The sequence below is a fragment of the Dermacentor albipictus genome, chromosome 4, assembly GCF_038994185.2.
Source record: "Dermacentor albipictus isolate Rhodes 1998 colony chromosome 4, USDA_Dalb.pri_finalv2, whole genome shotgun sequence".
NCBI classification, from domain to species: domain Eukaryota; kingdom Metazoa; phylum Arthropoda; class Arachnida; order Ixodida; family Ixodidae; genus Dermacentor; species Dermacentor albipictus.
The window spans coordinates 157,531,477-157,558,377 of NC_091824.1; the positions used below are offsets into that span (position 1 = coordinate 157,531,477).

The 26,901-nt window shown below is 44.7% G+C and overlaps 1 protein-coding gene across 1 annotated transcript in view; it reads left to right on the forward strand.

Moving 5' to 3' along the window:
- The window catches only part of LOC135903802 (neural cell adhesion molecule 2-like), a gene marked incomplete at its 5' end in the record, with an annotated part of 229,848 nt that extends 203,391 nt beyond the window's left edge, over nt 1–26,457 (forward strand). The window contains 12 exons of the mRNA XM_065434221.1: nt 5,254–5,622; nt 8,779–8,889; nt 9,456–9,662; nt 10,242–10,559; nt 15,058–15,312; nt 19,193–19,477; nt 20,142–20,474; nt 20,892–21,017; nt 21,774–21,801; nt 23,158–23,249; nt 24,958–25,085; nt 26,289–26,457. Of these exons, the coding sequence (XP_065290293.1) occupies nt 5,254–5,622; nt 8,779–8,889; nt 9,456–9,662; nt 10,242–10,559; nt 15,058–15,312; nt 19,193–19,477; nt 20,142–20,474; nt 20,892–21,017; nt 21,774–21,801; nt 23,158–23,249; nt 24,958–25,085; nt 26,289–26,294 (2,258 nt within the window). The remainder of the gene's footprint in view (nt 1–5,253; nt 5,623–8,778; nt 8,890–9,455; nt 9,663–10,241; nt 10,560–15,057; nt 15,313–19,192; nt 19,478–20,141; nt 20,475–20,891; nt 21,018–21,773; nt 21,802–23,157; nt 23,250–24,957; nt 25,086–26,288) is intronic.
- Between the last annotated feature and the right edge of the window lie 444 nt (nt 26,458–26,901).

A 26,901-nucleotide genomic window follows, 5' to 3' on the forward strand; every position in this document is an offset into this window, starting at 1 on the left:
CCTGCGTTCAAGAACAAACTGCAATAATTGTGGACTCGGTAAATCTTATTTGTCGAATATGTTGAGGCATACATGACAGAATACCTAACGAAGTTAAGGTTTAAGCAGCTATAGTATATTTGATAGCAAGTCAGAATAATCTGACTGCTTCAAGAATTTCAGTGGAAGAAAACAAACACCTAAGGCGAAACACAATCAATCGTAAAACCTTTGTGTGACTACGAGCGTAGCATCTACGGTCCACTTGTGTTCTTTGTAGGGAAATTGGTGCGCTGATTACAGCAGGCACTGCGTTTTGGCGTTGTGTAAAAAAAATTAGGGTCATTACGTGTTCCGGAGCAATCACGTTTGGCTGGCAACAACAAATCGATTTCGCTTTTGTCGAAAGAGCGGCGCATCTAACTGCTCAGTAAAAGAAGTAAGTAGTCACTCTAGCTTTTCGTTGGCTTTTCTTCTGCTTGGCTTCTGTCCGTTACATGTAGAATCGAGCGAACTACGCCGCGTGACATTACCTTTTTGCTGAAACAGCGCAATGAAAACGAGACCCTGCAGCAACATTTCCGTATATATTCCTGCAGACCTTCTGTGCCGGCTTATTTCTCATTTCAGGCTGTGTGGTTCAGTAAAAGTGCGAGAAAGTTCCGAAGTTCATTACTTGCCGGTGTCAGCATACGATGTCGTCCATGTTTACCGGCAAAAACTTAACTATCCCTGAGCAGACGGTCTCAAAATCAGTGACGTCATGGTGATATGATGCGAGAATTTCAAGGCGGCGTCGCCGGGCGTCTTACGTATTAGTGTCTTTTCTCGCGTACCAGGCCTCTTCTCGCGGTAAGAGTGGCTTTTCTTGGTATTGTAGAATGGCAATTTAGTAACACCTCTGAAATCATTTTTCTCTTCAGTGTCTTCTTAATAGAGAAAAATTTGTTGTGCGTTAATGACCCCTGTACTATGTAATTACTAACGGAAGTATATTCTGTTAATACGATTCAGCAAAAAGTATCACACTTGCCTCTGCACCCTTTCAGATAATTGGTCGTGTTGTGACTAGGGAATGAGACAGACGTTAGTAGGAAAGAGAAGGACAGGAACCCGATAAGCTTGCCTCTGTTGTGGTATTTTGTGGCTTGAATGAATGTCGTGTATGATACAGACAAGGGAAATACAGTAGTGTACAAAAAGACATAATATTGTGTAGTTGGGTCCTGTGTGCTCTACAACTAAGAATGTCGGAGCTTCCGGCTAGGTTAGGGCAATGGTCTCTTGAATACACACTGCCATCGTACTTTATTCACATGGCATAGCTTATGCACCGTGTACATAATTTGCGCATCATCACAAGGAATCAATGTATGACAACGAATCCGTAATATCAATCACTAGTGAAAATACGGGCGCACTATTGAGAGAAGCTCTTATGATGGGTGGGGAGGTTAGCCGAACAAAATGTGCGGCACGATACTACGAGTTTAATATATGACTAGGTCAAAGGACGAAGGAAAAGAAGGGGCATGTACTCATCTAGCCGCAGAACTCGGAAGCGGGCAGCATTGAGCACCATTGAATGCACAGAGTGTTGAATCGAGCTTTACTGCACCGTCAATAACCAAAATGTTATTTATCTCGGACCTTTCGGCTTCACATCAGAGATGGATAACGATGTTGTTTGTAGACGTTGCCACAGAGCTCGACTTTCCACTTTGTTCATTCAGTGGTACTTACTGCTGCCCGCTTCCGAGTTGTTGTGCGAGTGCAAAAGAGGGAGAGAGAGACATGGGTCTTTATGAAGAAGGGAAAGGTTGGTACTGTGTTCTGCAGTCCTTGAGTGAGAACGGCTCAGCGCCAATTTTGTGAGTAGACGGGCCCGCGTTCTTCTTTTTCTCTCGTCCTTTGATCTATGATTATATAATAACGCGATAACGTTATGGTCCCCTTGTCTAAGAAAATCCGGTGTCGGCGTCCGGTGTCGGTGCCGGCATCCTGTGAGCGACAATTGCCGTATATATATGATATACGGCTATATAGGTATAGGTATATGCCACACCTTGCTATATGACATGCGGTATATGCGTGTTATATTGTCACACAGTTATATATATATAGAGAGAAAACTTTTATTGTAAAGTTTTAGTGGAGCTTTCTTTCCCAGCGGTGTGGGCTAGCGTGGCGTCTGCTTAGCCGCGACGCTATCAGCCCATTCCGCCAACCGTATCTGGTCTTGCGGGTTGGACGTTTTCGTTTTTTTCTCCCACTCGTCATGTGAGGGAGCTCGCCTAAAGAGTTCTCTCGGGGGAGGGTTCTTTTGGCATCCCCACAAGATGTGATCTTGGTCCGCAAGGGGACAGCTACAATGTTTGCAGTTTGGTGGATATTCACCACCGGTCATTGCAGCTAGCCTTTTTGGACTAAGTACAGATCTAGTCTGTACTCTCCTGAGGTTAGTGGCCTGTATTCTTGTCAGTGTCTCGTGCGGGGATGGATATATTCGCCTGGATTCGCGGTAATAAACGGTCATTTCGGTGTAGGTGTGGATACCTTCATGTCGGTCAACCCCGACGGAGGAGCCCACCTCCCGGTTACTAGCTGCTCGGGCGGCTAGATGGGCGGCCTCATTGCCAGGGTTTCCCGCATGAGCGGGTACCCACACCAACTTCAATTGATTGAGGTTTTTGTTAATTATTCTGAATGCTAACTAAATTTGCTCATACCTTGTCTTAGATTCTTGACAAAGTTATTCCTCGGAATTTAGAAAATGACAGCCCGCTAACAAATGTCATGAAAGGAAACACTTACACTGCAAGCCTTTTATGTTAAATATTCTCAGACTGAAATATTAAAAGTGCGGAACAGTAACAGAAACGTTACAAAATTTGGCGCGGCTGTGCATAATCTCCGAAATCGGCCCACGCAAGACGCCGCGTTTCTACCGGAAAGCTCGTCTTCGCGCATAGTGTTCGCCGCCAGCGTTTCCCGGTAAACATTATGGTTACGTAAGCTGCAGTTGCCGGGAAGTGTGAGAAGCACTCAAGTATCTTTGAATGCGATCACGTTCCTCTGTTAAAGTCAAAGTTCAAGCGTCCTCCAAATGTTTTCATAATTAAACTACAGTTCTTTCCAGTGGCATGTTTGCGCAAGCAAGCAGGCTTTTTAGTGTTGTATTGTGAGCTTTATAATTGCATTAATGTGTTCATAGTGCACGCCTTGCTGCACTAACCTCATTAGGATTCATTTTAGGAGCTGTGGATCCATGCTAGTAAGGTCGTACCTTAGTATGCATTAATTTTTTTTCGCTGTTCACTATCCTTGATGACCTCACATGAACACGATCGCAAGCCTTTATCCGAGCAAGTAACATCCTGAGTAAGGCAGGAAGAGAGACAGGTTGCTCAGGGGGTATGGTGTTAGGCTGCTGAGCACCAGGTCGCGGGATCTAATCCCGGCCACGGCGGCCGCATTTCCATGGGGGCGAAATGCGAAAACACCTGTGTGCTTAGATTTAGGTGTACATTAAAGAACCCCAGATGGTTGAAATTTGCGGAGTCCTCAATTATGGCGTGCCTCATAATCAGAAAGTGGTTTTGGCACCTAAAACCCCATAATTTAATTTAGGACAGAGCGCAGTGCCTTTATCAGATTTCTGCTGAACGGGCGCAACTCCAGACAACTGACCAATGTGGTGGAGGTGCAAGAGTGCTCGTGAACATATGTTTAGGTGGGCGTTAAAGAACGCTAGTGGGTCACAATTCATCCGGAGCCCTCGTCTGCGTCGTATCAAATAGTGTACAAAGTTCAGACGCCAGACCTCATCATCCATAAACTATTTTGAAGCTGCAATGCAATCAAAATATACGCACCCCGCAGGCAGAGTAAACTTCTTTCTGCGTGGTTCCTAGCAAATTGCACTTTCAGCTGAAGGCTCGCATAGCTTCTTTCGCCGGCGGGAGATTGCAATATCTGATAAATCAAATTTAGTAAGCGTCAAACGGCACGAGTGCAAGGGCCATAAACGCGTCTTCAGGTTTGATTGCATGAGCCTCATCATATTGAAGGCTCAGGGAGCGACTGGAAATCAGCAAAAGTATTCAGGCAAAAAATTGTTCGGAGAAAAGCTAGGCCCAATCTTAGAAAGCAATGCACTAAGAACTATACGCGAAGGTGGTAAGAAAAGTAAGCACCCACAAGGAAAAAAAATATGGCTGAGCCGAAGATGTGGACACAGCCGAATGTAATTTGAGAAGCCGTCGATAATGCGTAGCACCAACTTCGAACCTGCGATTTAATTAAACGCGAGCCCTCCGCAGCCGCGGCTTCTTTCATTGATCGGATGGGCACAGACCTTGCCGGGTTTCTTTCCTGTGTCACTCGCTGTGCATATTTTGTGTATCTGCTAAAACGAGCACTTAAGCACATATGTTGCCTGTCAACCCACTAGCAACCCTTTCTCGATGATCAAGTCACGCTCGTTAAATAACGGAAGAGCTCCTACCCAGATTGACAACACTGGAGCAAAATCTTTGTGCCAGAGAGGGAAACACAGAAGAAAGGGGAAAGGCAGGGAGGTTAACCAGAATGTAGAATTCGGTTTGCTACCCGACACTGGTGTACGGGGGAGGGTGGGTTGTCAAATAAGAAAGTAGAGAAATAGAGAGTTAGAGTGCAAAATAGTATAACTGTAGTATTATGAATTGATGCGCTCCAGCGGATAAAAAACAGTGGCACCTAAAAAAAAAAGTTGTCAAAAATTACAAACACCAGCCTTTAGCAGCGGAAGGCTGTAATACTTCCTTCTGATATTGACGTCTGCTTTATCTTCTCTTTCGCTTTCTTTTTTATTTACGCTTCAAGCGTGTGGGCGTGGTGTCCTTTTCAGGGGACAATTGCTAGCTCACTTCTCTTTCCCTTTCTGTGGTGCTCATATACGTTTGCGTGATTAATAATCAATCAAGTAATCAATGATTTACCGTGCCCAGGAACAACGCTAAGGTCTGAGTGCGGGCGCATGCATACATAAGAAGAACCATACTGCAGGGACGTAAAACGAACACAATGACTAAAAAGAACAATTTGCATGTGGGTTCTTAGCCGGGCTTGTTGGCTTACGTACGCTATTGCGAAACAGCGCACACGACGGTGCGTGTGAAAAACGGACAGGGCAGTGCGCTGGAAAATTTGTCTGCCACGTTCAGAACGCATTGTAGGGCCTCTGCAGACATTCAGACAAGATTGTTGTCCTCTCTTGCTCAACGATGTCAGGCAATACTGCCAAGACTGCCAACGCCATCCTGGAGATCACCGCAGTAGTGGGAGGCGATGCCTGGCTACCCTGCAACGTCACGCCGGCGGCCGGTAAAGAGCGTCCTGTGGCGCTGGTCCTTTGGTACAAGGACAACGCATCGACGCCCGTCTACACGGTGGACGCGAGGTGGGGAAGCCTCCTGCAGGGAGCGCGACACTTTCCCGGGGAGGAGGAGCTGGCAGACAGGCTTAGCTTCGAGGGAGCCCACCAGCCGGCGCTGCTTCGGGTGTCGCACGTCGAGCCCGCGGACGCCGGCGTGTACCGGTGCCGCGTGGACTACCGCCAGGCGCGCACCGAGGTCACGCTGTCCCTGCTGCACGTCATTGGTGAGCGAGATGGGGGGGGGGGGGGGGTGTCATAAGGGAAATTTGATGGTGATTATTAGTATTCATACTAGCGTCCACTTTGGAACGGGGCGGTGGTAAATAGTCACCTAGCCTACTTTTTCTGGCTCTCCCTTTTTCACCTTGTGTATATCCCAGTAGTGAAAATTAAAAATGATGATGATGATGATGATGATGATGATCTAATATGTGTGGGGGGGGGGGAGTATTCTGTAAGTGTCCACATAGTGGACACTGTTCATTTTGTCTGCTGCTAAAGTTCTGATTGGCTGAGCTAGGATACGCGTGAGAAGGAGGCAGGTTCATCCAGCACGATCAGCACCTTATAGCAGTAGACGAACAAATAAATTGCTAACTAAAGGAATTATGTGTTAATTGGGTTTTGACTCAAATAACATTAAATTGTTCTTTTCTTTACAAATGTACTCTTCATGGTAACAAATAAAGGTTAACTATCGGTTCATTCTTTTTTTTTGTCATATGTAACTCCGTTTGGGCATTAAATAGCATTAATCTTATTAATAGCACATGAGCGTTTTACTGTGCTGCCGCACTTGGAATGAGACTGTCGTGAATGAGAATCAAACCCACGACCTCCTGCGCAGCAGCAGCAGCTGTTCAATAAAATGCTGGGTACTGTAGTTGGAAGGAAAAGATTAGTGAATGGGGTTATTCAGGGCGATGAACACCCAATTCATGGGCAAGCGGCCGAAATGAAACAATAAGAAATTCACATGCTGAGGTCACCGTTTGATCTCAAACACTAAAAATGGATAGGTGACAAATTTGCACAAGCGGATGCCGAAAATAACCTACCCGAAAAACTTCAGCTCTGTCATTCAATGGAAGCATTTTCACTGAGAGAGCAGGCGAAAACAGGGGCTTGCGTTTCTTTTCTCGCGTTATATTGCGATGTGATAATATTGCGTGATGCAAAGAGCAAAGGTTCTCCTCAAGAGTATGAAGTCCAGCCCTCTTTTGTGCAAACTGTTATTTAGTCAGGTGCCCTATAGCATAGCGTAGGTACGTATTGCTTATCGAAACTAGCCTCGTGTTCTAGTGATAATGGCGATGGCTTGTGTTGTCGTGTTCAACAAAACCGCGCCAAAATTGTTTTACTCACCGAGCGTAAATGCGTCAGCAATGACGTAATGACTGTGAAAACATTTTTGAGGTGGTATGTTTCATCTACCGGTAGTAGCGTCGTCGTAAACATTTGTTGTAGAGTAGGTCTTCGATTATCATCATCCTGTTGCTGCCATTACAGCAACAAAAATTAACATATTCTCCAATGATGCAATTAAAGACAAGTCACCGGCATGGAACTTTTGGAAACTGAAGCTTCCGCCGCTCTTATTTTTTATGTTCTTACCTATCATGATTTTTGAGGTACACAGATAGCAGATGGTCGCATAAAGTTCTTACTTCAGAAGGTTAACGATAAATGACACGACATTTAGTGCTTGCGAGGGGCAGCTTCATAAATTACAGGGTCTCTTAAGATCTCTCTTAAGAGGTGAACGGCGAAAGCCTACTCTTTCTCCTCTTATCATCCGCCTCTTTCTCCTTACCTCTTCTCTTTCTCTTAATTATTCTTTCTTTTAGTCATTACTGCTCACTACTAAGCATTATTTAGTCATTTCTAAACAATCGTGGTCATTACAAGCCGCCGTTAGACATGTTCGTCATATCATAGTCATAAGTAGTCATTACAAGTCATTTCAGTCATTATTAGTCATTACTTGTCATTACTAAGCATTTTTAGTCATATCTTATCAAATGTAGTCGTTACAATTGGTCGTTGGACGAGTTGCTCATTTCGTAGTCATTATACGTCATTTCAGTCTTTATTAGTCATTACTAGTCATTACTAAGCGTTTTTAGTCCTTTCTAATCAATTGTAGTCATTACAAGCCGTTGTTAGACATATTGACAATTTAGGAGTCATTAGCAGTCATTATTAGTCATTACTATTCATTATTAACCTTTACCAATCTCTATTATAGCGTTATCGTTCACTGTCACTATCAATCATTTTTCATTCTTTAATCTATCTTTAATCTGTCTTCATATGGCGTGATGAAGCTTCGGCAGACACTCCGGCGGTCAGGTCTGCTAACACAAACTTCACCATAAGCCTAGAAAGCTTTCGCCTTAAAACTACTGCACGGTTTTATTTCCAGAGAGTTCAGTCGACCTAGCAATATGTTATCTTGCAATAGCTAATATAAAGGGTCCAGAAAACATCATTCAAGGCTATTAAAAATTGTTACTTTCATCGCCATCAGCACAGTACGCTTCAGGTAGAGGTTGTGGCTTTACGGTGAAGCTCTAAGCAGGGACCCAGCACATCATGGCCTGTCGCTCGCTGCTGTCGGTTGACAGGTTGTGGTAGACGAACCGAGAACTTGAAAGGCAAGCTGTTTGCGGGTCGAACTTTTGCTTAGGAGAGAAAAAAATCAAAACAAAAGATAGCTTGCGTGTTGTGCGGCTGACAGGCAGGCTGACGTTCGTCGAGCCGAACGCCGGGAATTTACGCGTCATCGCTCTCTTTCCTCAATATAATTTGCGCATATGACGACAATTTCAGAACAATCAAACAAAATTCGCCGAGGATGATGTGCGTAGCACCGCTTGGTTGATACCGCAATAATTGCAATAATGACGGTAAGAACTAGGGGAAAATCAGAGCAGTTAGAAGACCATTCCGGTAGGTTGCCTCGCTTCTGGAGAGGCCGATAACAAAATATAAAAGATTTAGAAAAACAAAAGCATTACACGCTTTAGCGCTACGAGTTTTGAAGACCGCCCAGGTATCCGTTGTGTTTACATAAAACGGACTCTGTACATATGTTTGGTACGGAAGCATCGTATTCACTCCCTGCCCTGGAACTTGTGTAGAGCAGGCGTAAGGTGCTTCTATGGGAGCCCAAACTTAACGGCAGTGGGCGATTAAACGTGTGGTAGTATCATTATAGATGCATAGGGTTGTTAATGACGTCAGTTAAAAAAATAATTACCTAAATAATTTATTTGTTTGTGCGATTTCGCAGACAGATTAGATAGTAATTTATACACCGAAAATAACAATTGGTTGATAGCATGCTGAAATGGTTTGTGGGCGCCCTCGCATTGCAGTGCCTCCACGAACCGTGATAGTGTTGGACGAGCACGGCCAGAGACAAGTGGACATCCTTGGCCCGTACAACGAAGGAGCAACTGTGATGCTCGTTTGCGAAGTTGAAGGCGGTGAGCTCTGCATTGGTCGCACGTGTACATATATAGGCGTACTATGGTGCGTGGGAACTCCAAAAATGTATACCACAAATAAAAGCGAATAGATGATAATGTTGTTGGCCAGTTATTTGTACATCTTTATGCTTGGTGATAGCATCAGCTTTTTATGAAAACGTCTGCCGTCTTCTCCGTTCAAATGGTGCATAACCTCTTTTAGTCTGTGTTCACGTCACAAGCCTTGATTTCAACGGCCTTAATTGGTTTGATTGCCACAAATAAAAGTGCTCTTATTAAATGGCACTGAAATAAAAGTAGCAATAAGCAAACCGTTCAGTTCGCGAATATAAGCGTAGATTGGTCGTGTCGCATGTCTTTTTATGCGCAGCTTTGGCTCACTGCACAGGAAAGGCTTTCGTGTGCCAGGTTATAAAGCAGACATGTAATATCGCTTGGAAGAAAGAAGCAACAGTAAGGGTCCTTACACAGTAGAGTCTAATAACAGACAACGCTTTACGTATGTGTAGTTGTATGGAGCTATGAACAGATAACCTATGTGCGTTTACAATTTTCTTGCGCAGGAGATCCTCCCCCCGAAGCGCTTTGGTTCCGGGACGGTGAACTGGTGGATACCAGCTTTTCAGTGCTGCGACCGCAGGGCGTGGTTCGCAACGAGCTGCGCCTGGGTCCATTACGGCGCCGGGACCTTCTCGCCGAGGTTGTGTGCAGTGCTTCGAACACCAACCTCACGGAACCACTAACGAGTAGCCTCAGACTTGACTTGAATTGTGAGTTCGAGCATCGGCAACTGTGTACTCTGAGTATGACCATTTGCGAGTCGGTTTGGCACGCTAGTTCTTTCTGCACAAAGCGCGAAACTAACAAGTGGGACAGACGTTACAGGGTTCTGCAGGGGGAGTGAGAAAAGCCCGAGTCGTGGTTATATCATTTGTCACCAGCTGCGCTTGACATTCACGGTAAAATGAAAGAAAGAGCTGGCCACAAGAATTATTTTTACGACGTGTATATTGATGAAACTGCTGTGATTAATAATATAATCGCAAATATTAGTCATGCCTTATGACTTGACTTCCTGAAGTATCACCGGTGCTCTTAGAGATTACGTATATAGTACAGCATTCCATATTAATGTCTACTACCTGTACTTATTCAAATTGCAATCATAACGCATTACAAGAATGACTATACATTGATCCTCCATCAGAAGACTGCTGGCGTGGCTGGGAGTCAAACTCACAACCCTCTGTAGCGTACGGCGATAGGAACTGAGACGCCGCGATGAGTGAGTGATTGGTATGTAAGTCTCATCGGGATAAACGATGCGCGCGTCATTTCACTATGCCCAGTAAAGCCGACCGAGGTGAAGGTTACACTTCCGGCGCTGTCCCTGTCCACGTCCGATGACTCCGCCCTGGTGGCCGACGAGGTGGCCGAGGCCCAGTGCCTTGCCGTGGGAGCGCGGCCACTGGCACAGGTCGCATGGTTCAAAGGTGGCCACAGGCTGCTGCACGACCGCCTCGTGTCGCAGGAGGCCGGCTCGACGGTGAGCGCCATCAGCTTCGTGGTGCGCGCCGAAGACCACGGCGCCAAACTGACGTGTCGCGCCGACAATCCGAGCCTGCCTGGCAGCGAGATCAGCGACTCACTCATTCTCGGCGTCCAGTGTGAGTGCTCTTCAGTGCACGCTCACAAAGCTCTACTTTTCATAACCTTGTTGCATCACAATCAGTACGAAGCATTCGCACATTCTGTACACTATGTATACGCGCCCAAAAATATCATTGGTTCAAAGGAATGACAGGGCGACCTTCAATAAATATTATCTTGCGCTGGTTGGCGCGTGGTGTCGAAATCTGCAGCCTCCTATTCACAATATTACGAACGCAAAATACACATAATAAAAAAAAACATAAGTCAGAACAGGAAATTCACAAGTTTCGTCTCAAAAAACACTATGCTAGAGGCTAAATATTACGGATTGACGGATATGACAGAGATTGAGCGCATTCACAATGGCACCGACTAGGCGCACTTGAACAACGGGTCTCAAAACGTTCCCATAATGGCAGGCTGCACCTGTACATGTTGCAACTGCTTCTGACGAAAAAGGAAACGCTTTGAAAACATCAATATATCAAAATACAATAATAATTTTGCATATCATCACAACATATGTATAGAAAACACCAGCGAGAAACGGCATCTACCCTTTTACGAGTAGCGTTCGATGACGTTCCCACTGTTTTCTTTCAGAGGTGCCAGAGCCCGGCTGCGCCTGCTTACTCTTCTTAGGCACACTTTACTTTCTCTTCCTTACTTCTACGGAATATGATCTAAATGTTCTGGCTGTAGGTTCTGGAGTGCCACCTTTACTTTCCATCTAACTTCTTCGTGATCATATTTTTCCTAATTGCTCACCGCGCTTCCAACGTCCATGGTTCTCCATTTAAGAACTCGGGTGGCTCGAATGATGCAGGTTAAAAAGATGAGCTGTTGAAGGACGAGCTGTACAAGGTGTGCACGTATGCTAGATTAGTAACTTAAGCCTCGAGGATACATAAAGCATTAGTCCTACCACGTGCGAAAGTTGGTAAGCCAGAAAAAGCGCAAGAGCAAATAGCAGGTGGTGACGCCACCTTGAAGTTTCCGCACTATCCATCCGGGACTTTGCGGATTTGGACAACGTCTGATCAGCGCTGATTAACGTTTGTCGATCTTGCAAGGAAAACATTGCATTATTACGTAGCTAAATGCGGAAACTAATGACTTCTATAACTTCCTCGTCAGAGAAACGGTCCAGACGCTCAAAAACATCTTGAAATTCGCGAAGTACGTAACGCTGAGCGTACCGTCGCTTAGGTATATGAGGTATTCAAGGGCGAAACATTGGCCCTGATTTTCGGAGCTATTGTACCGATTTTTTGATGCATAAGCTAACTCAGAGTATCACAAGAATTCTTTGGGAAAACACAGGGAAGGCTGGAGGTGGAAATTCAAGACGATGGGCAAAATGAGAACAAGGTAAAAGCGGGAGCCAACGTTTCGACAAGTGGCCTCGAAAAAGACAAGTCAACTTGTCGAGACAATAACTTCCGCTTTTACCTTGGTCTTATTTTGCTCATCTACAAGAATACTTTATGATCCTAAACTGATTTGCAGCAACCAGCCATTATTGGTAAGTTGGCTGAGTAGCCGAAGTACGACGGTAATAAAATCGGATGTTCCCAATAAAAGAAATTGTTCTTTGTTTTTCTTTTCGGAAGTTGTGATCACAGTGGTTCCAGCCTAATTCGATTTTATCTAAGGGAAAAACGCATTCTGTAAAATAAGCAAATTTATGTGATATTCAGGATGCGTTGCAAAACATAGATAGGAAGCCAAAGTCTTGTGAAGTGAGCTTTCCTTGGCTCCACAGTTCCTGCAGTATTTACTGTAGACCGGCTCCATGCTTTTGCAGAAACTATACGGCCTCTAATGTTTCCTCACACGAGCTGCTTCTTTTTTTAATCCTATAGGGCCAATATAAACCAATTTTAAACAACCGATTTTGTGCTTCCCTCAGTGGGAAATGGCACTGATTACATCTGAAGACCGACAAAATGTGATTATATAGAGTGTGCAGCGACCTCCAAGCCTCAATCATGGGGGGGCAAAGAAAAGGGACTCCAGCTGCAGCGTTGTTTGCATGAATAAAAAGAGTTTTACTTCGATTATCTTGCAAGCCGTTGTACACAGCGTAGAGCGCATTCTTTCACAATACGCAAGCTTACATGTGCTCTTTGGAAAGAAAATCGAATTTCCTCGGGAAGAGTCGTTTCATAAACCCGAAACTTTAAGCGCTTATTTAGTATACGGTGCAGTATAGTCATAAGTCTTCATTGGGCCGTTGGCTTTCTCGTGTATAATATTATTTGTTGCGCTATATTTGAAGCTTCTAAGCAGCGAAAATAGCTATGAAAAAAAAAGAGAAAAAGTCTACTGACGATTTTTCGGTAAGTCAAAGAAGAATAGTAAAAATTACTACACGGAAAAGACGTTCTGGACATGAATAACATTACTTCTAGCGGCAGTGAGCGGGGAAAATTTGCTGAAACACCGTATTTCGCAAATATTTAACAAGATGAGCAACAAACTGGCATGTAGGGGATATAATATACCTGCAAAGTTTGACAATTGAAGCGTATCTTTATATAACAGAGCTCCCATATTTTGCGCTAATATTTGAAGACGAGGTAAATCGCTAATATGAAAGTAATGAGCTCGTTATTTATATGAAATTACAAAATTATGAAATTATAAAATGCCAGCAAGCCCGCCCTGCTGCTTTGGTTGTATATATTTTGTGAAGTTCAGTAGCGTTCATATTTCATTAACTAGGACTATGGTTCTTTCGGATAGGCGGCACAGAAGTACATAATAAATTTTTCGAGAGCCCAATTTTTAAAAACACAGTCACACGGTCTTGTGGAATAGTAGATTATAAACCTCGCCAGGGCTAGTAATGTTCGCCCACGTTTCGCGCTCAGGGGTGCTACACAAGATGCGCCTATTTTCTCGCTTGCCTGAGTTTGCTCGGTGGCAATCGAACAGTACAAAAAGAAATTAGCAGACAATAAAATATCTAGAAATATGGTCGTTTGGGCTAGTTGATTAGATACAGCAATGGGGTGGTCATAGGGCTTAAAGACACGGACAAGCGCCAGACAACAAGGACGAGCGCTGTCGAGATAAAGCAACTCAGGCCAGCGCGAACGCAGCTCGCGCACACCGCTTCCTCGTTTCAAAAGCAGAAGCATGAGCAATGTTACGAGCAAGCGTCTCTTATTGCTATCAACGCAATATTGCAATACCGTCGACTGTCTCGCTATGTGTCTGCACAGTATGCGGCAACGCTATGTTGCTGTTATGATGTGTTGTGCCTTTCGGTGCACTCACTGAAATTGATAAGAGGCGGTCAGAAACAAACATGCGCAACGAGTGTTCCTCTCTAAAGCTGCCGAGCTGACGCCGGAGCACGCATCCGAATTTTGGCGTCTCACGCTTGGGGTACAATAAAGGCAACGTTGGTGCCACATTTGTGCGTGCGATGCTTACATTACATCAAGAAATGTGGTTGAATGTACGCTTCCTAATACATACATGCGCGCACGCACGCACGCACACACACACACACACACACACACACACACACACACACACACACACACACACACACACACACACACACACATATATATATATATATATATATATATATATATATATATATATATATATATATATATATATATATATATATATATATTTTAAAGTGCTGCTCAAACACCGGTGTTCTAATTAAACAAACGGCTGAGATGGACGTCAGTTATGTCTGCTTGAATGTTTAACATTGCCACTGGGAAAGCGTTCATAAGAATATATCATATGATTTATTTTGCAGCAAATCTGTTTATGGCTAGGGCTCTGTAAGATTTTCATGGATGCTAGCGAAGAAGATCATCCTCAGCAATGGCTCGTGCCACTGTTCTCCCGTTCCTCATCGTCTTCTTCCACAGCTGGCTCGTTGGCGCCCCTGGGAGTAACCGCGCTAGCAGTGGCACGAGCACGTTAGTCATCGTCGTCTTCTTCCACAGTTGGCTCAGTTGCCGTTCATAATACCAGCGTTTCCATACTGCCGCTCGCACTCGTGCCACTGCGCTCGTCTTCGTCGTCGTCTTCTTCCAGAGCTGGCTCCGATGGCGCTCATTATGCCAGCGTTCCCATACTATCTCTTCCTCCGCGAAGGCGCTGACGCCACTGACTCACTGCCAGTCGGTGCGGTGATTTTGGTCTAAAATTCTTTGCCTCAATATATCATGAAGTGTAAACACGAATGCATGTAACAAATGTGTATAACGAATGTGTAACACGAATGAACGCGAATGTATAAAAGTAAATGTGTGTCTGTACCTTTGTTCAAAATTCTGGGTGACCTCTTTGTCGTGCACTATACACAGCTTCGATGGTCATCCACCTTCGCAGAGTGGAATGGTTCACGATATTTTTTCTTTAATATTACTGGGGTGGACGCAAACGGTGGGTACAGCAGAACATAAGAGCAACTATTGTTGTGAGTAGTAAAGCTCTCAAAATTGTAATATTGCTGGCCCCATTGTTGTGCAGATCCGCCAAGGATGTCACTAACTTCCTCTGATCGTCGACCACGTGAGGGTGACAACGTGACTCTGCGATGCGACTGGAGTGCCAACCCCGCTGTAACCGCCATCTGGTGGCGTCACGACGGCCGCCTATTGGAGTGGCGTGACGAGTTCGTCGATCTGGTGAATGTAACAAGGGCGCAGTCTGGACTGTACGAGTGCTTGGCCTCGAACCGCCTGGGCGAGGGATATAGCAACCAGATCCGCCTGTCCGTCTTATGTAAGTAACCATGGCGACGTTCTTGGCATAGAGAGGCAACGTTGTAGCAGAGTAGGTGGAGTTGGTGGCGGTCGCTGCAGGTGTGCTTAGCCTGGAGGCCGACACCTGCAATTGCTCTGTATGAACGTCTTTTGCAATGTCACTGTTGTACAGAACCACATGTCCAACTAACCAGTTTCTGTTAATATATGCAAGAAGTTGTAAAGCTTCGTTGCGGGCTATGATGGACCCTTGTGGAAACACAGTGCGTTGATGGCACCTATGTGAGCATCGTTAGAGTGGACGCTTGGGAACATGCTGCCGCATGCTACATGAATGTTTAGGGATAGTCTTTAGTGAAGCGTGCCGTGTCACTACTGTTTAATATTGTGGCGCCATTTGGCAGACGGAAATAAAGGTACTTTCGGGGTGGCAGTGGGGCTTTTGTTAGGCTTGCAGCATCAAAGCAGACAACTTTCCTACAAAAAGACGACCACTCAATCGCTAATACTTTTCTTACCTCGAAGTCAGATGTTGTTAAGTGCAATCAGTTTTTTTCTTTTTTTTTCTACGACGTATTTCTCGCGTAGGCGACGAAAGACATGTGGAGCGGCGCAATTCAAAGTGATTGTCATCGAGGCGGCTATGTTGTCACGTCAGCTACGCAAGCCGGGTAAAGCCCGCTACTCTCAATGAAAAGAATGCGCATATGCGTGAGTGCGTAACCCGTAAGGCTACCCACATCATGAAGCGCACGCGCTGTTTGTAGTAGCAATTTTCTAGTGTGCATGTGTACTCGGCGCAAGGCTGTGGAATTAGCATGTGTGAGAGTAGACGTTTACCGCAATACAGGACGACGCAGATACGAGTGGTGCCATATGGGTGATCATTTAGAAGTCTTACGGAATTTTTAAATATCGCCCTTGTCACAAGTTGTCAGATACCATAATTCTACTCCTCGAGCGGGATTATCCAAAGAGCCGGATATTACTTGCATGATAAAGCGATGCACATATTCAACAGATTAAAAAGTAAGCTAATTAACTGCTTAATTAAATACCTTATGGCACATATTGCAATTTACGAATTGTAACCAGCGGGTTTGCAAGGCGGTACCATCCACTTGGAATTAAGTTCCAGAATGACACCAATTTGGAGATATGCTCCATGAAACTCCCCGTGAAAATACGCTATTCCACTTACTTTCTTAACAAAATGCTTTTTTATTCATTGAAGCGCAAAAGTAACTAGAACGACCACGTACTTAGTCCCATACTTTGGCAGAGCATATCCGAAACTGGTGTGATTCTGAAAATTCATTCTAAATGGATACGCTTTACAAGCTTACCTGCTACAATTGCAATATGTACCTTAATGTAGTAAACTAAGAAGTTCATTCATGCATATTTGTTAATTAGTTGAATATGCGTTTCAATTTCTCGTAATAGTAATGTGCGCCTCTTTGAATAATGCAGCTCAAGCACCAGAATTATGCTACCTGCCACAGGAAATCTTTAAAAATTTCGGCAAACTTAGAAATGATAACCCCGTATGGGCTGGTGACGCGTTGCCACAATGTTTCTACCCTATCAAGCATGACGCTTTAGCAACCATATAATTCATTACACTTATCTGATGGCGTAGAGTTGTCGAGAAAGACGCAGCGAGCGTGAGAATATATTCTGCACCTTTTCTTTTTCGAATAGAGAAAGAGTCGTGCAGAGAAAGCGTACCTGTACGGCAATCGGTGAAATACAGCGCGAAATAGACGCGCCGTATTTCAGTGGGGTTTCCTTCAGTTAAGCACTTCCTCCCTTGTCCATGTCTATTTCCACATTGTTTTTCACCGATGGATTCGTGCCAACTAGCGCGCATTCATAGCCTCTTAAATTGCCTATAGCGTGGTTCAGTGGCGTAACAAAGCGTCTCAAGTATTAGGCACCAGCTCTCCTGACATCGCCGATACATGCCCCGATATCGAATTATGCTTCTCTCCTAGTTCGTATCCTCGATTAGACATTTTCCCATTATTCTAAAGATCGAACTGATCCTAAAACACTACTTGGCATTGACAACGTGATTAAGAAATGCGTTCGCTTCGTTATAATGTTTGTGTTTTATTCGATCCGATAAGAGCAGCGCATCGATGAATGATGAACTCAAGCAAGAGAAGGGAGTATAGGCTGATTACTTTGACTTTTCAGAGAGGGAGAAAAGCAGGCGTGGAGACGGGAGGAAAAAGGAAAGGGAGAAGGACCGGGAGAATGGGAATCTATCTCAGAGCCTGAAGACCACCAGTGCAGAACAATAATAATATATCTCGGACAACACGGGCAACTGCTTCTCGACAAGGACAAAGAACGGGCGCTGGTGTATTCATTTCCCGAGAGAGCTATCTCTTCGGCGACCGATAATATGACGCGTAATGCGGTCATTTTATACGCTAAGGGCGTTCAGTTCCTTTGCAAGTAATTGCTGTATTCTCGACGCTTTGCATGATTGATAGGCTCCAAGACAACAAAAGCAGCATAAAGGGCGAGGCATGGTTTCGCAGCTCGCTGTAACGCTTGCGGATACACCCCCCTTTGTTTAAGAAGCGCGAAGACCTCATAGGAGACATGACTACCCCTTCCCTCCTTCACGCGGGTTTATTGGAGCCGAAAAGATTGGGGGCTGAGGAAGTGAGACGGCGGTGGCCCGTTTATGTTTCTTGCATAAAAAGTTAAATTACCTAGAAACGGCGTTTATATATATATATATATATATATATATATATATATATATATATATATATATATATATATATATATATATATATATATATATATATATATATATATATATATATATATGTAATATAATGCTCCGCGTTGGTAGTGCCTTGTGCGGTGGTTGCTAATCGCAGCAATGTACCGTATGTTGTCGTCTATATTTAGCACCTGGTAGAATTTGAAGTCGCGAATTTCGGCAGGTTGTACTGAACCACAAGAAATGCCTATTTTTAGGATAATGTCCAACTACAATGTATTCACCAGGAACATATTTCAGCTTACAGTATTTACAGTAAAACATTACAGGTGCATTATTGCTTGTTTTCTTTTTTCTTATTTCAGACACGCTTATGCTGAAAGACCGAGCGCTTAATGACTTTGTGTCTTGTAATAAAAATGTGATAACGAAATAATTAATGGCCTAGAGGCCGTACGTACGAGCAGTCCGCAGCACACTAACCTTCAGCGTTGGGACGCTTGTAAACATGTAATATTACATCGAAAAAATAGCAGAAATTTCCCTTAATTTTTCTTGTGTGGATGAGTCTTCTTAGATGACAGCGTTGGGTGTTGTTCGTTGCCACCTGCACTCAAAATTATCGCATCGCAAATTTACATCAAGCTGTACCGGCGGCCCGATACATGCAGTGATTGCCACTATCCAGAATTATACTTGTTTTTCTAATGCCTTACCCGAACGTGCCTCGAGGCTAGTGCTTTCAAGTAGTGGAAGTACTTGCGCAGTTGGTCGTAAATAGTCATTATCACCGCCAATTGTTTACCGCCGCAATTGTTCACACGAACACCACACACACACGGACGCACGCTCGCTCGCACGGACGCACACACATACGTTTTTTTTTAAATGACGGAATGTAGCAGAAAGCTTGGCGCCTTTGGTGGCACCGGCTACTCCTTGTCATGTGGAAAACAAAATGAAGTCGCTAAATATTGCGGAAGACACTAGATACAATCAGAAAGCATCAACACAATCTTCTGCACATGTTTCCTGGAAGCCACAGAAGGTAAACGTGTACAGTTGCGCAAGTAGACGGAAGTACTTATACGGGATCATTTCTGCCCCTCTGTATGTCTGACCTTACACTGTTTTGTTGCTTTCGCGAGTGCAGTCGCTCCCGAATGCGCCGAGGGCCAGCGGGAGGAGTACGCGGCGTCGCCCGAGCTCCGCGTCGCTTGCGAGGTTCGCGCCAACCCGAGCGACGAGCTGCACTTCGAGTGGCTGGCCAACACCACGAAGCGTGCGGGCCGGATCAACAGCCTGGCGGTGAACGGAACCCGGGCCCTCGCGCGGGCTGTCGCCAGCAGGGAGCTGGAGTACGGCCTGCTGCTCTGCTGGGCATCGAACAGCGTGGGCAAACAGAGGGAACCGTGCATCTTCCGCATCGTGCCGCCCTGTAGGTTACCCAGCATGACATCATCATCAATTTGATTTTACTCATTGATAGAATTGAAGAGGGAAGCGTCTAATCAATACGTTCCTCGAGTGTACTAATAACGTAGTAGAATGCACCTCGTAGAATAACAAATTGAATGAAAGCTGAGCGCCACGCAGTGAGATGTAGATCGGAATAGGCTCAACGTTGAGAAGTTGGTGAACGACAGCACCTACGAGAGGGAAAGTGGACAGCAGGTGTTCTTGACTGTAAAGGAAACGAGAGTAGGTCAAGTCATGCTGTGAGTAGAACTATCAGGTCACCTAGTAAGACTGAATGTGTGCGGCGGGGAGAGAACTGCAGCCGATGGTGGTCTAGGATTAGATTGAGTGATCCTCCCCCCAATCCTCAGCCTCGAAGCGCAGGCTGCAGTCGGCTGGCACAAATAACAGATAACTGGCAATTACCGGGACAGGTCCTCATAGCTGCAGTGAACCTATTGAAGCTCTGGAGGAGGATGATTCTTTTTTGCGGAACAGTTTAATCTCGATTGAGTGTTTTTATGATGCTACCGACAGTTCAAGCGTTGGTAGTAAAGGCAGAGATGTAACAAGAAGAAACAACTTTTTTTTCTAGTTCCTAATTTTTTTACAATTCTTTTTGCTTTTTTTTCATTGCTTCTTAGCACACCCTGGTGACCCTCACAACTGCACCGTCGCCAGGAAAGGTCCCGACAGCATTGCGGTCAGGTGTCGTCCAGGCCCCACGGGTGGTCTGCCAGTGACTTTCACCGCAGAGCTGCTCTCTGGAAGAACCTCGTCGCCCTCTCTACTGCTGTCGCTGAGAAATGCGAGCAGCACCAGGTGGCCAGAGTTCAACTTTGCGGGGCTGCAGCTGGGAAGAGTGTATCTCGTTCGCGTCTACGCCTCCAACGCTCACGGCCGCAGCGGCGTCATGGAGGTGCGATTCTCTGCGGGCCGACGACTGCTGCACGAGGCTGAGCCTGCGGCAACCATTGGTGAGCGCTGCTGACGTATCCGCAGCACATAAAGGAGTGCACAGCTGTACCGTTTTCGTTATATTTTTGTAATCACAAACCCATGCCATCCTCGAAATTCGTTCTAAATGGATATGCCTTGCAAGCCCACCGGCTACAATTTGTAAATCGCAATGTCTGCCGTGAAGTAAATAAATAACAAGTGAAATAATGAATTTTCACCATATAATAGAGTATGTGTTTCAAATTCTCGTGCTAGTGTTGTCCGCCTCCTTGAATAATTCAGCTCAAGGATTACAATTAAGTTCTACCACAGGCGATCTTTTTTTTTTAATCTTTAAATCTTAAGAAAAGTGACCACCCCCTATAGTAAACCTGTGGTTGCAGAATGGCCACACCGTGCGCGGATGCTTCACTTCCTCGTTAATGAATGCGCAGATGGCACCGCAACCAGCCTGCCAGGACACGTTCTCGCTTTTCTCGCAACGATAGTGGTGGCCCTGGCATGCGCCGCAGTCTGCCTTACCGTAGCCAAATATCGAAAGCACAGGAGAAAGCGAAAAGGTACGAACAAGTAGTTTGAACAGAAAAGATTCCTTTCGCATGATGTCACTTCTTTGCTTCATTTCTTTTTTTTTTCTGGTGGGGCTATAACCACCCCCGCTTTTCGCACGCATGCACAGGAAAGTATAATTGCTCTGAAAGTAAAAAAAAAGGGAAATAAAAGATTTAATCGATAAGTTATTTGTGACTTCTTTTGCTTTTCTTTCTTTCTTGTGCTGTTAACCGGGGGAGAAAGATCCGGATTTTTTAACGAGTTTCAAGCGTTACGCTGGAGTAATTATCTCATTCCATTTCTTTTTTAAGCGGTTCAGTTGCTCGATGGTGAGATGCCGATCTGTCTTAATTACGCGCTCAGCCGGTTATGGAAGTTTAGTAAACGTTATCGTTTCGCCCATTCCCGCCGAAAGCATGGAGCCATAAATTGGGTGTATTTTTTAGTTGGTGCTCTGGCGAAAGTTTTCAGAGGACGTAGCGATAAGCGTTACACGGAATAGGGAAATAGAAGCCTGCCTCAGCGTGAATCGAGGTAACAAGGCGGAAACGAATGCGCAGCGTTGTACGTCTCCTGATGATATTGTTGGCTGCCTTGCGATATCGTCTAACGCATACGTCACTTTGAACTTTCAGTTATTGAAAAGGGTCACATAGGGTTGCACAGTGGTTTTAGAAATGCGGTGATAGCATTAGAATTCACTGCAGCGAATGGTTGAAACGGGTAGGACCTTACAATCTCTCTTTTTTTTTGTTCCTTAGCAGGCATGAAAGAATCCATCCAGCTTCAAAAGTAAGTCACACGATTCGCTTTTCATCGGGCGTTTCATTTGAGCAGATTGCAAGCGTGAACTTTTTAAACTCATTACTAAGAGAAATATTGGAAGCTAACCTGTTGGCATTGTGTCTACCCGCAGTATCTCACCCTGCACTGATGCCCCACATGGTTGCTGTAGATATAAATAAATAAATAAATAAATAAATAAATAAATAAATAAATAAATAAATAAATAAATAAATAAATAGGTAATGAACTAATTAAATAATTTAAGATAAATGTTATCGTGACAATGGCTGCGAAATTGTTGTGGTCAGTGGTTACACGCTTAATGGGTCGTGGTTTCAAGTGCTGCCTTGTTTGTGATTTGCTAACCATAGAGGGATGAAACGCAGACTACACTGGAGCCGGCTATTCAAAGGTACAGTTAACAAATAGACGCTGCCTTTTTCCCCATATAACATGGCAAATATACGACCAACACACAAGAATACCCAGTCTACAAATAAACCTAAATGTAAACTACAAAAAAAAAAAACCTACACCGAAGAAGCGACCCATTACTTGCATCCGCGTCAAGTCACAGAAATGTATGTCGATCGGGCAATAACAACATTGTTATACGCGTGCGCACGAATCTCATTGTTTTCAAAGTGCGCTGAAAGCAAATGTTTGACATGAATAGTGTTCACAGAAATCTGCAATTCAAATCAAATTGGTTATCTCGCTCGATTCACATGCTAAACTGTGGGGCACTTTGGCGCACAATGGGTTTTAGGCATCATTCCTGTCAAAAGCCTTTTGGGAGTATTTGCGACAGGACACGGCAATTCTCACGCACTATAAAGAAAAGTACATTCGAATGCGTCTGCCTATGCAGCTGTAAGTTTACACGATACTGTGAACCATTCAGTCGGGCAGGTTGTGTGTATTGATTTGATTGAGACTTCACTCATTGCGGGCCAGAACTCGAGGAATTCTCTGCAGGATATTGTGGAGGTAGTTTGCTCGTTCTCAATGCCAGCAGTGCGTTTGCAATGTTTATCTTAGCATTCTGAGTGGACAAGTAAGATTTGTGAGCACACTTTTTGAGAAAGGAAAACATTAAAGTGGTCGTCTGTGGGAAATTGTGGTGCATAAACATGAAATTCCAAGTCAGCTGCGACAGGGTGACAGTTGTTGGACCGACCGCGCATAATGCAGGAATAAGGAAGGGAGCGAGAGAAATTTAGTTCAAACTAAAGATAGTTCGAAGTGTTGATGACTGAAACGAAGTTAAATTATTATTAAATTATTAAGTTAAAATTACTACAACAACCCATTTTGAGGGGGAATAACCAGCAACATTTTTCTTTTCTTACGCGTGCGTAGGTCTTCCCCGCAGAAAGGCTTGTGCGAGTGCGGCTCTGGTGACGTGGTCTACCAGTCACCAGATCTCATCGCGAGCAAGTGCGGAATGTCAGGCAAGTCCTTCTTTGGACTCCCTCGGGAGCACTGAGCGCATTTTCGATCGTAGCCACGCCATCGTATCATTTATAATCAATTACAGAGAGAGGCAGGGAGTAAAACGAAAATGCATGTGCATGAATAATGTATTCCATAACCACTAGTACATTATGAGGGCACAACTGAAAAAAATTCTGCCACGTATGATATTATGGCATGTCGTTGAACCCTTCAAACTAATGGTCAGTAACGTTACTCATTCTTCAAGCAGATTACGAATAAGCTAACTGCCGATCGTTGTTTCCTACTATAACAGAGGCAAGCACAACGTTTCATAAAGAAGTGGTGGTGATGGAGAAGCCATTGAGCGTTGCTATTGGGGATATCCAAGCACAAAACAGGTGCGCAGAACTTGTGAAGTTGCCAGTACCGCGACTGATTAGCTGGATCAATGCCATCGACACGAGCGAGGGTTCCATGTATGGCGCCATCTGCTGCGAAGGAAAATTTTATGATGTGCGGCTCTCAGTTTCTTTTTTAAATCTCCGTTCAAGGAGATGTTGGCACCGGCAGACGGCGCCGGCTACTCCTCTCCTCTTAAATGGCAGATGTACTCAACATGATGCAAATGTTTCAAGCAAAGGGAAAATACAAAACGCAGAGAGACAACAGCTCTAAAGTTGAAATAGACAGGCACACTCAGAGTAAGTACGCGAAAACAAATGCTCCTGAACAGTTCACCAAATAGAATTGTTCTTGTATTCGTACAAATGACGATCCTCATTAGCGGCGCGTTACAGATACAGCACTTGCGAGCACGTGCACAAGATCCGTGGGGACACGCTTACAAAAGGGAGCAATTTGCTGGCACTGTAGCTGCAAGGGCAGGCTGAATCTACGTCAGTGGACTGCAGAGCTGCGCAGAAATTTGCCAGTACTCACCGCAGTAACCCAGTAGCTATGGCATTGCACTGCTGCGCTCGAGGTCGTGAGTTCGATTCAGGCCGCAGTGGCCGCACTTCGATGGGGGTGTAAGTGAAAAACGCTCGTGTAGTTAGATTTAGCTGCATCTTATAGAGAATGACAGGTGGCCAAAACTATTCCGGATTCCACCACTGCGGCGCGCTTATTAATCAGGTCGTGGTTAAAACCAGGTATAAAACCCAGAATTTAATCTTTTTATAACTACCAGAGGCACCGTCCACAAATCATCTGCGGCAGAGCCGGGCAATTGTATACTTGTGAGGAGGAAGCATTTTCTTTTAACAGTGGACCGCTCTGTACATCTCCCGATTTTTCGGCATGCAATTTTTCCTTGCCTTTCTCTTTCTCTCCCTGTTTTTGCGTTCGTCCGGCATAGAATGGTAAACCGAATCTGATGATGATTATTATGATGGTATTATTAAATGTAGTGGCTTTTGCCCATTCAGAAATATTGGCCTAAAGTAGGGCGGGTTTCATATTTGTATTAGGGAGATGGAAAAAAAGAAACCAAATTTATATCCACCTAACCGTTAGACGTTCGCGTCTCCTTTTTCTTGCTCGTGTTAAACATGCTACGCTGTCTTTTTTACTGATCACGCAATGATGCTTGTTACCGGCACAAGCTCGGTACATTTTAGTATCTTGCACAGGGACGCATTTGTCTCTCGCTTATACTCTGACACAACTAACTTAGGTGGCGACATGTTTACTCCTTTCGCTGCTGTACTTCGGTGCTTGCAGGTCAAGCCGACATCACCGTGGTGGCGCCCGTTCTTCACAGCAAATCAACGGGCGAGAACGGGTTGGATCCGTGCTACCATGAGACCGGGGTTATCACGGGATCCCTGTCGCCAACAGTACAAATAATGGTTCGCATTGAGGCACATTGCTGTTGTATATAATATCTCAAACACATCACTGAAGCTTCGCTTCACATGGATTCCGACATGTGCGTTGAGTTTGCATAATGTTTCTTCTCTCACATTTCGCTCTGTGAAAAAGAAAGGCATAAATTTTATGGCTAAGATCGCTCTTTTACCCTTCGAGCCTTCTCGATTTGCTGGAAAAGGCAAAATATTGCTTGTGGGAGAGCAATACAGCAAATCGAAAGTCCTTTAACATAACATCGTGAGCCGAGAAACCACTATGTATTTTGGTGTCGTCATTACACGTAGTTGCAAATTTCAATCTTCTTTGACATGGTTTAGCCATTGATGTTTGTGCTATAAACTACTCAAGCAAAAAAATTTTTCCTTGCAATGTTCTTCATTACGCGCAGTTGCAAATTTCAATCTTCTTTGACATGGTTTAGCCATTGATGTTTGTACTATAAACTGCTCAAGTAAAAAAAAAAATGTTTTCCTTGGAATGTTCTTCAATCCATTCAATCCAATTTTATAAAATGGTGCCAATCCGGGAAGCGAGAGACACGGGAACGCTTTCTAATAATGGAAGAGGTCAGCCTAGCTATAGTTTGGGAGAACAGGTGGCTGCAGGGCCGGCTTCCTCTCTCTCTCTCTCTCTCACGCACACGCACACACACATGCCAATGTTAATAAATGCGAAGGAAAACCATCAAAGCCAGGAAGGAAATAAGGGTGGAGGAGTGAAGGTGCAGTCAAAGAGGGCATCTGCAATAGTTGAACGTCCAATCACTGCGCAAACTATCACATCTGTACAGTCACTATATGTAAGGCTTGTGTCAGTACACGAAAACAAACGTTCTTATAAAAACCAACAAAAGAAACTAATGGTCTGTGCGAGACTGGGAGACCACTAAATCTGCCACGATGGGCAGCTTCTCCGAGAATCCAGAGTTCGCCATCGTTAGTAGTGGTGTTCCTTCGGGTGCAGTTGTCCTTTTGGGCCGCGGCACCTGAGCGCCTCTTTCTGCGACGCAAACATACGTGAGCGAAGGTTAGTCTGTCCACTATCATGCATGTAGACCGGTAGACGGTCCAAGATTACAATAAAGTTCGCGAGCAAACGATATGAACGTCTTGTATGCGCACCAAGATGGTGCCAAGAGACGAGAAAAAGAAAAAGCGAGACGTGTTCTTTCTCGTTTACAGCAGTAGCAGACCGCGAGCGGCTGAAAGCGAAGCAGGCCGGGAGTGGACACTGGCAGCGTTAATGACTGTCAGCTTCAGGATGGAAAACGGGCTTCCACGCTGATACTCGTGTCCCCGAAAACGATGGCATTGCACGAGGCCAGATCCGCCACTCATTGACCAAGTACTGCTCACATCACAAGAGGTGAGGCCTCGTGGAATGATGCAACTTCTTGAAACATGAAACGACCGAAATTTGCTCGAAGGGAAGCGCGCAATCTTCGACAACGTAGGCTGTATTCTTCGCGACTTGGTCGGGGCATAGTTTCAGATCGGAACGACTTTCGAACTGCTTTCTCAGCAGTTTATGAAGTTGCAGATGCGCTTCCAGCAGTGCTTGCGTTTTGGCTGATTAGAACTTACGGGTGTGCTGTATTGAATTGTTTGGCATTAGATTGACAGATCTTCCCCTCATCAAGCGAAAAACTAAGCTGCGTCATTATAACACGATTAAATAAAGGGCAAATTTATCAGCAGTGCACAGAACCTATTTAGGATCCTCATGAGGTGTCTACAGTTGTCGGTTTTGGTTGCTTGAGGTTATGTGCAATGCAGATAAGTGTTTCTCCCGAGG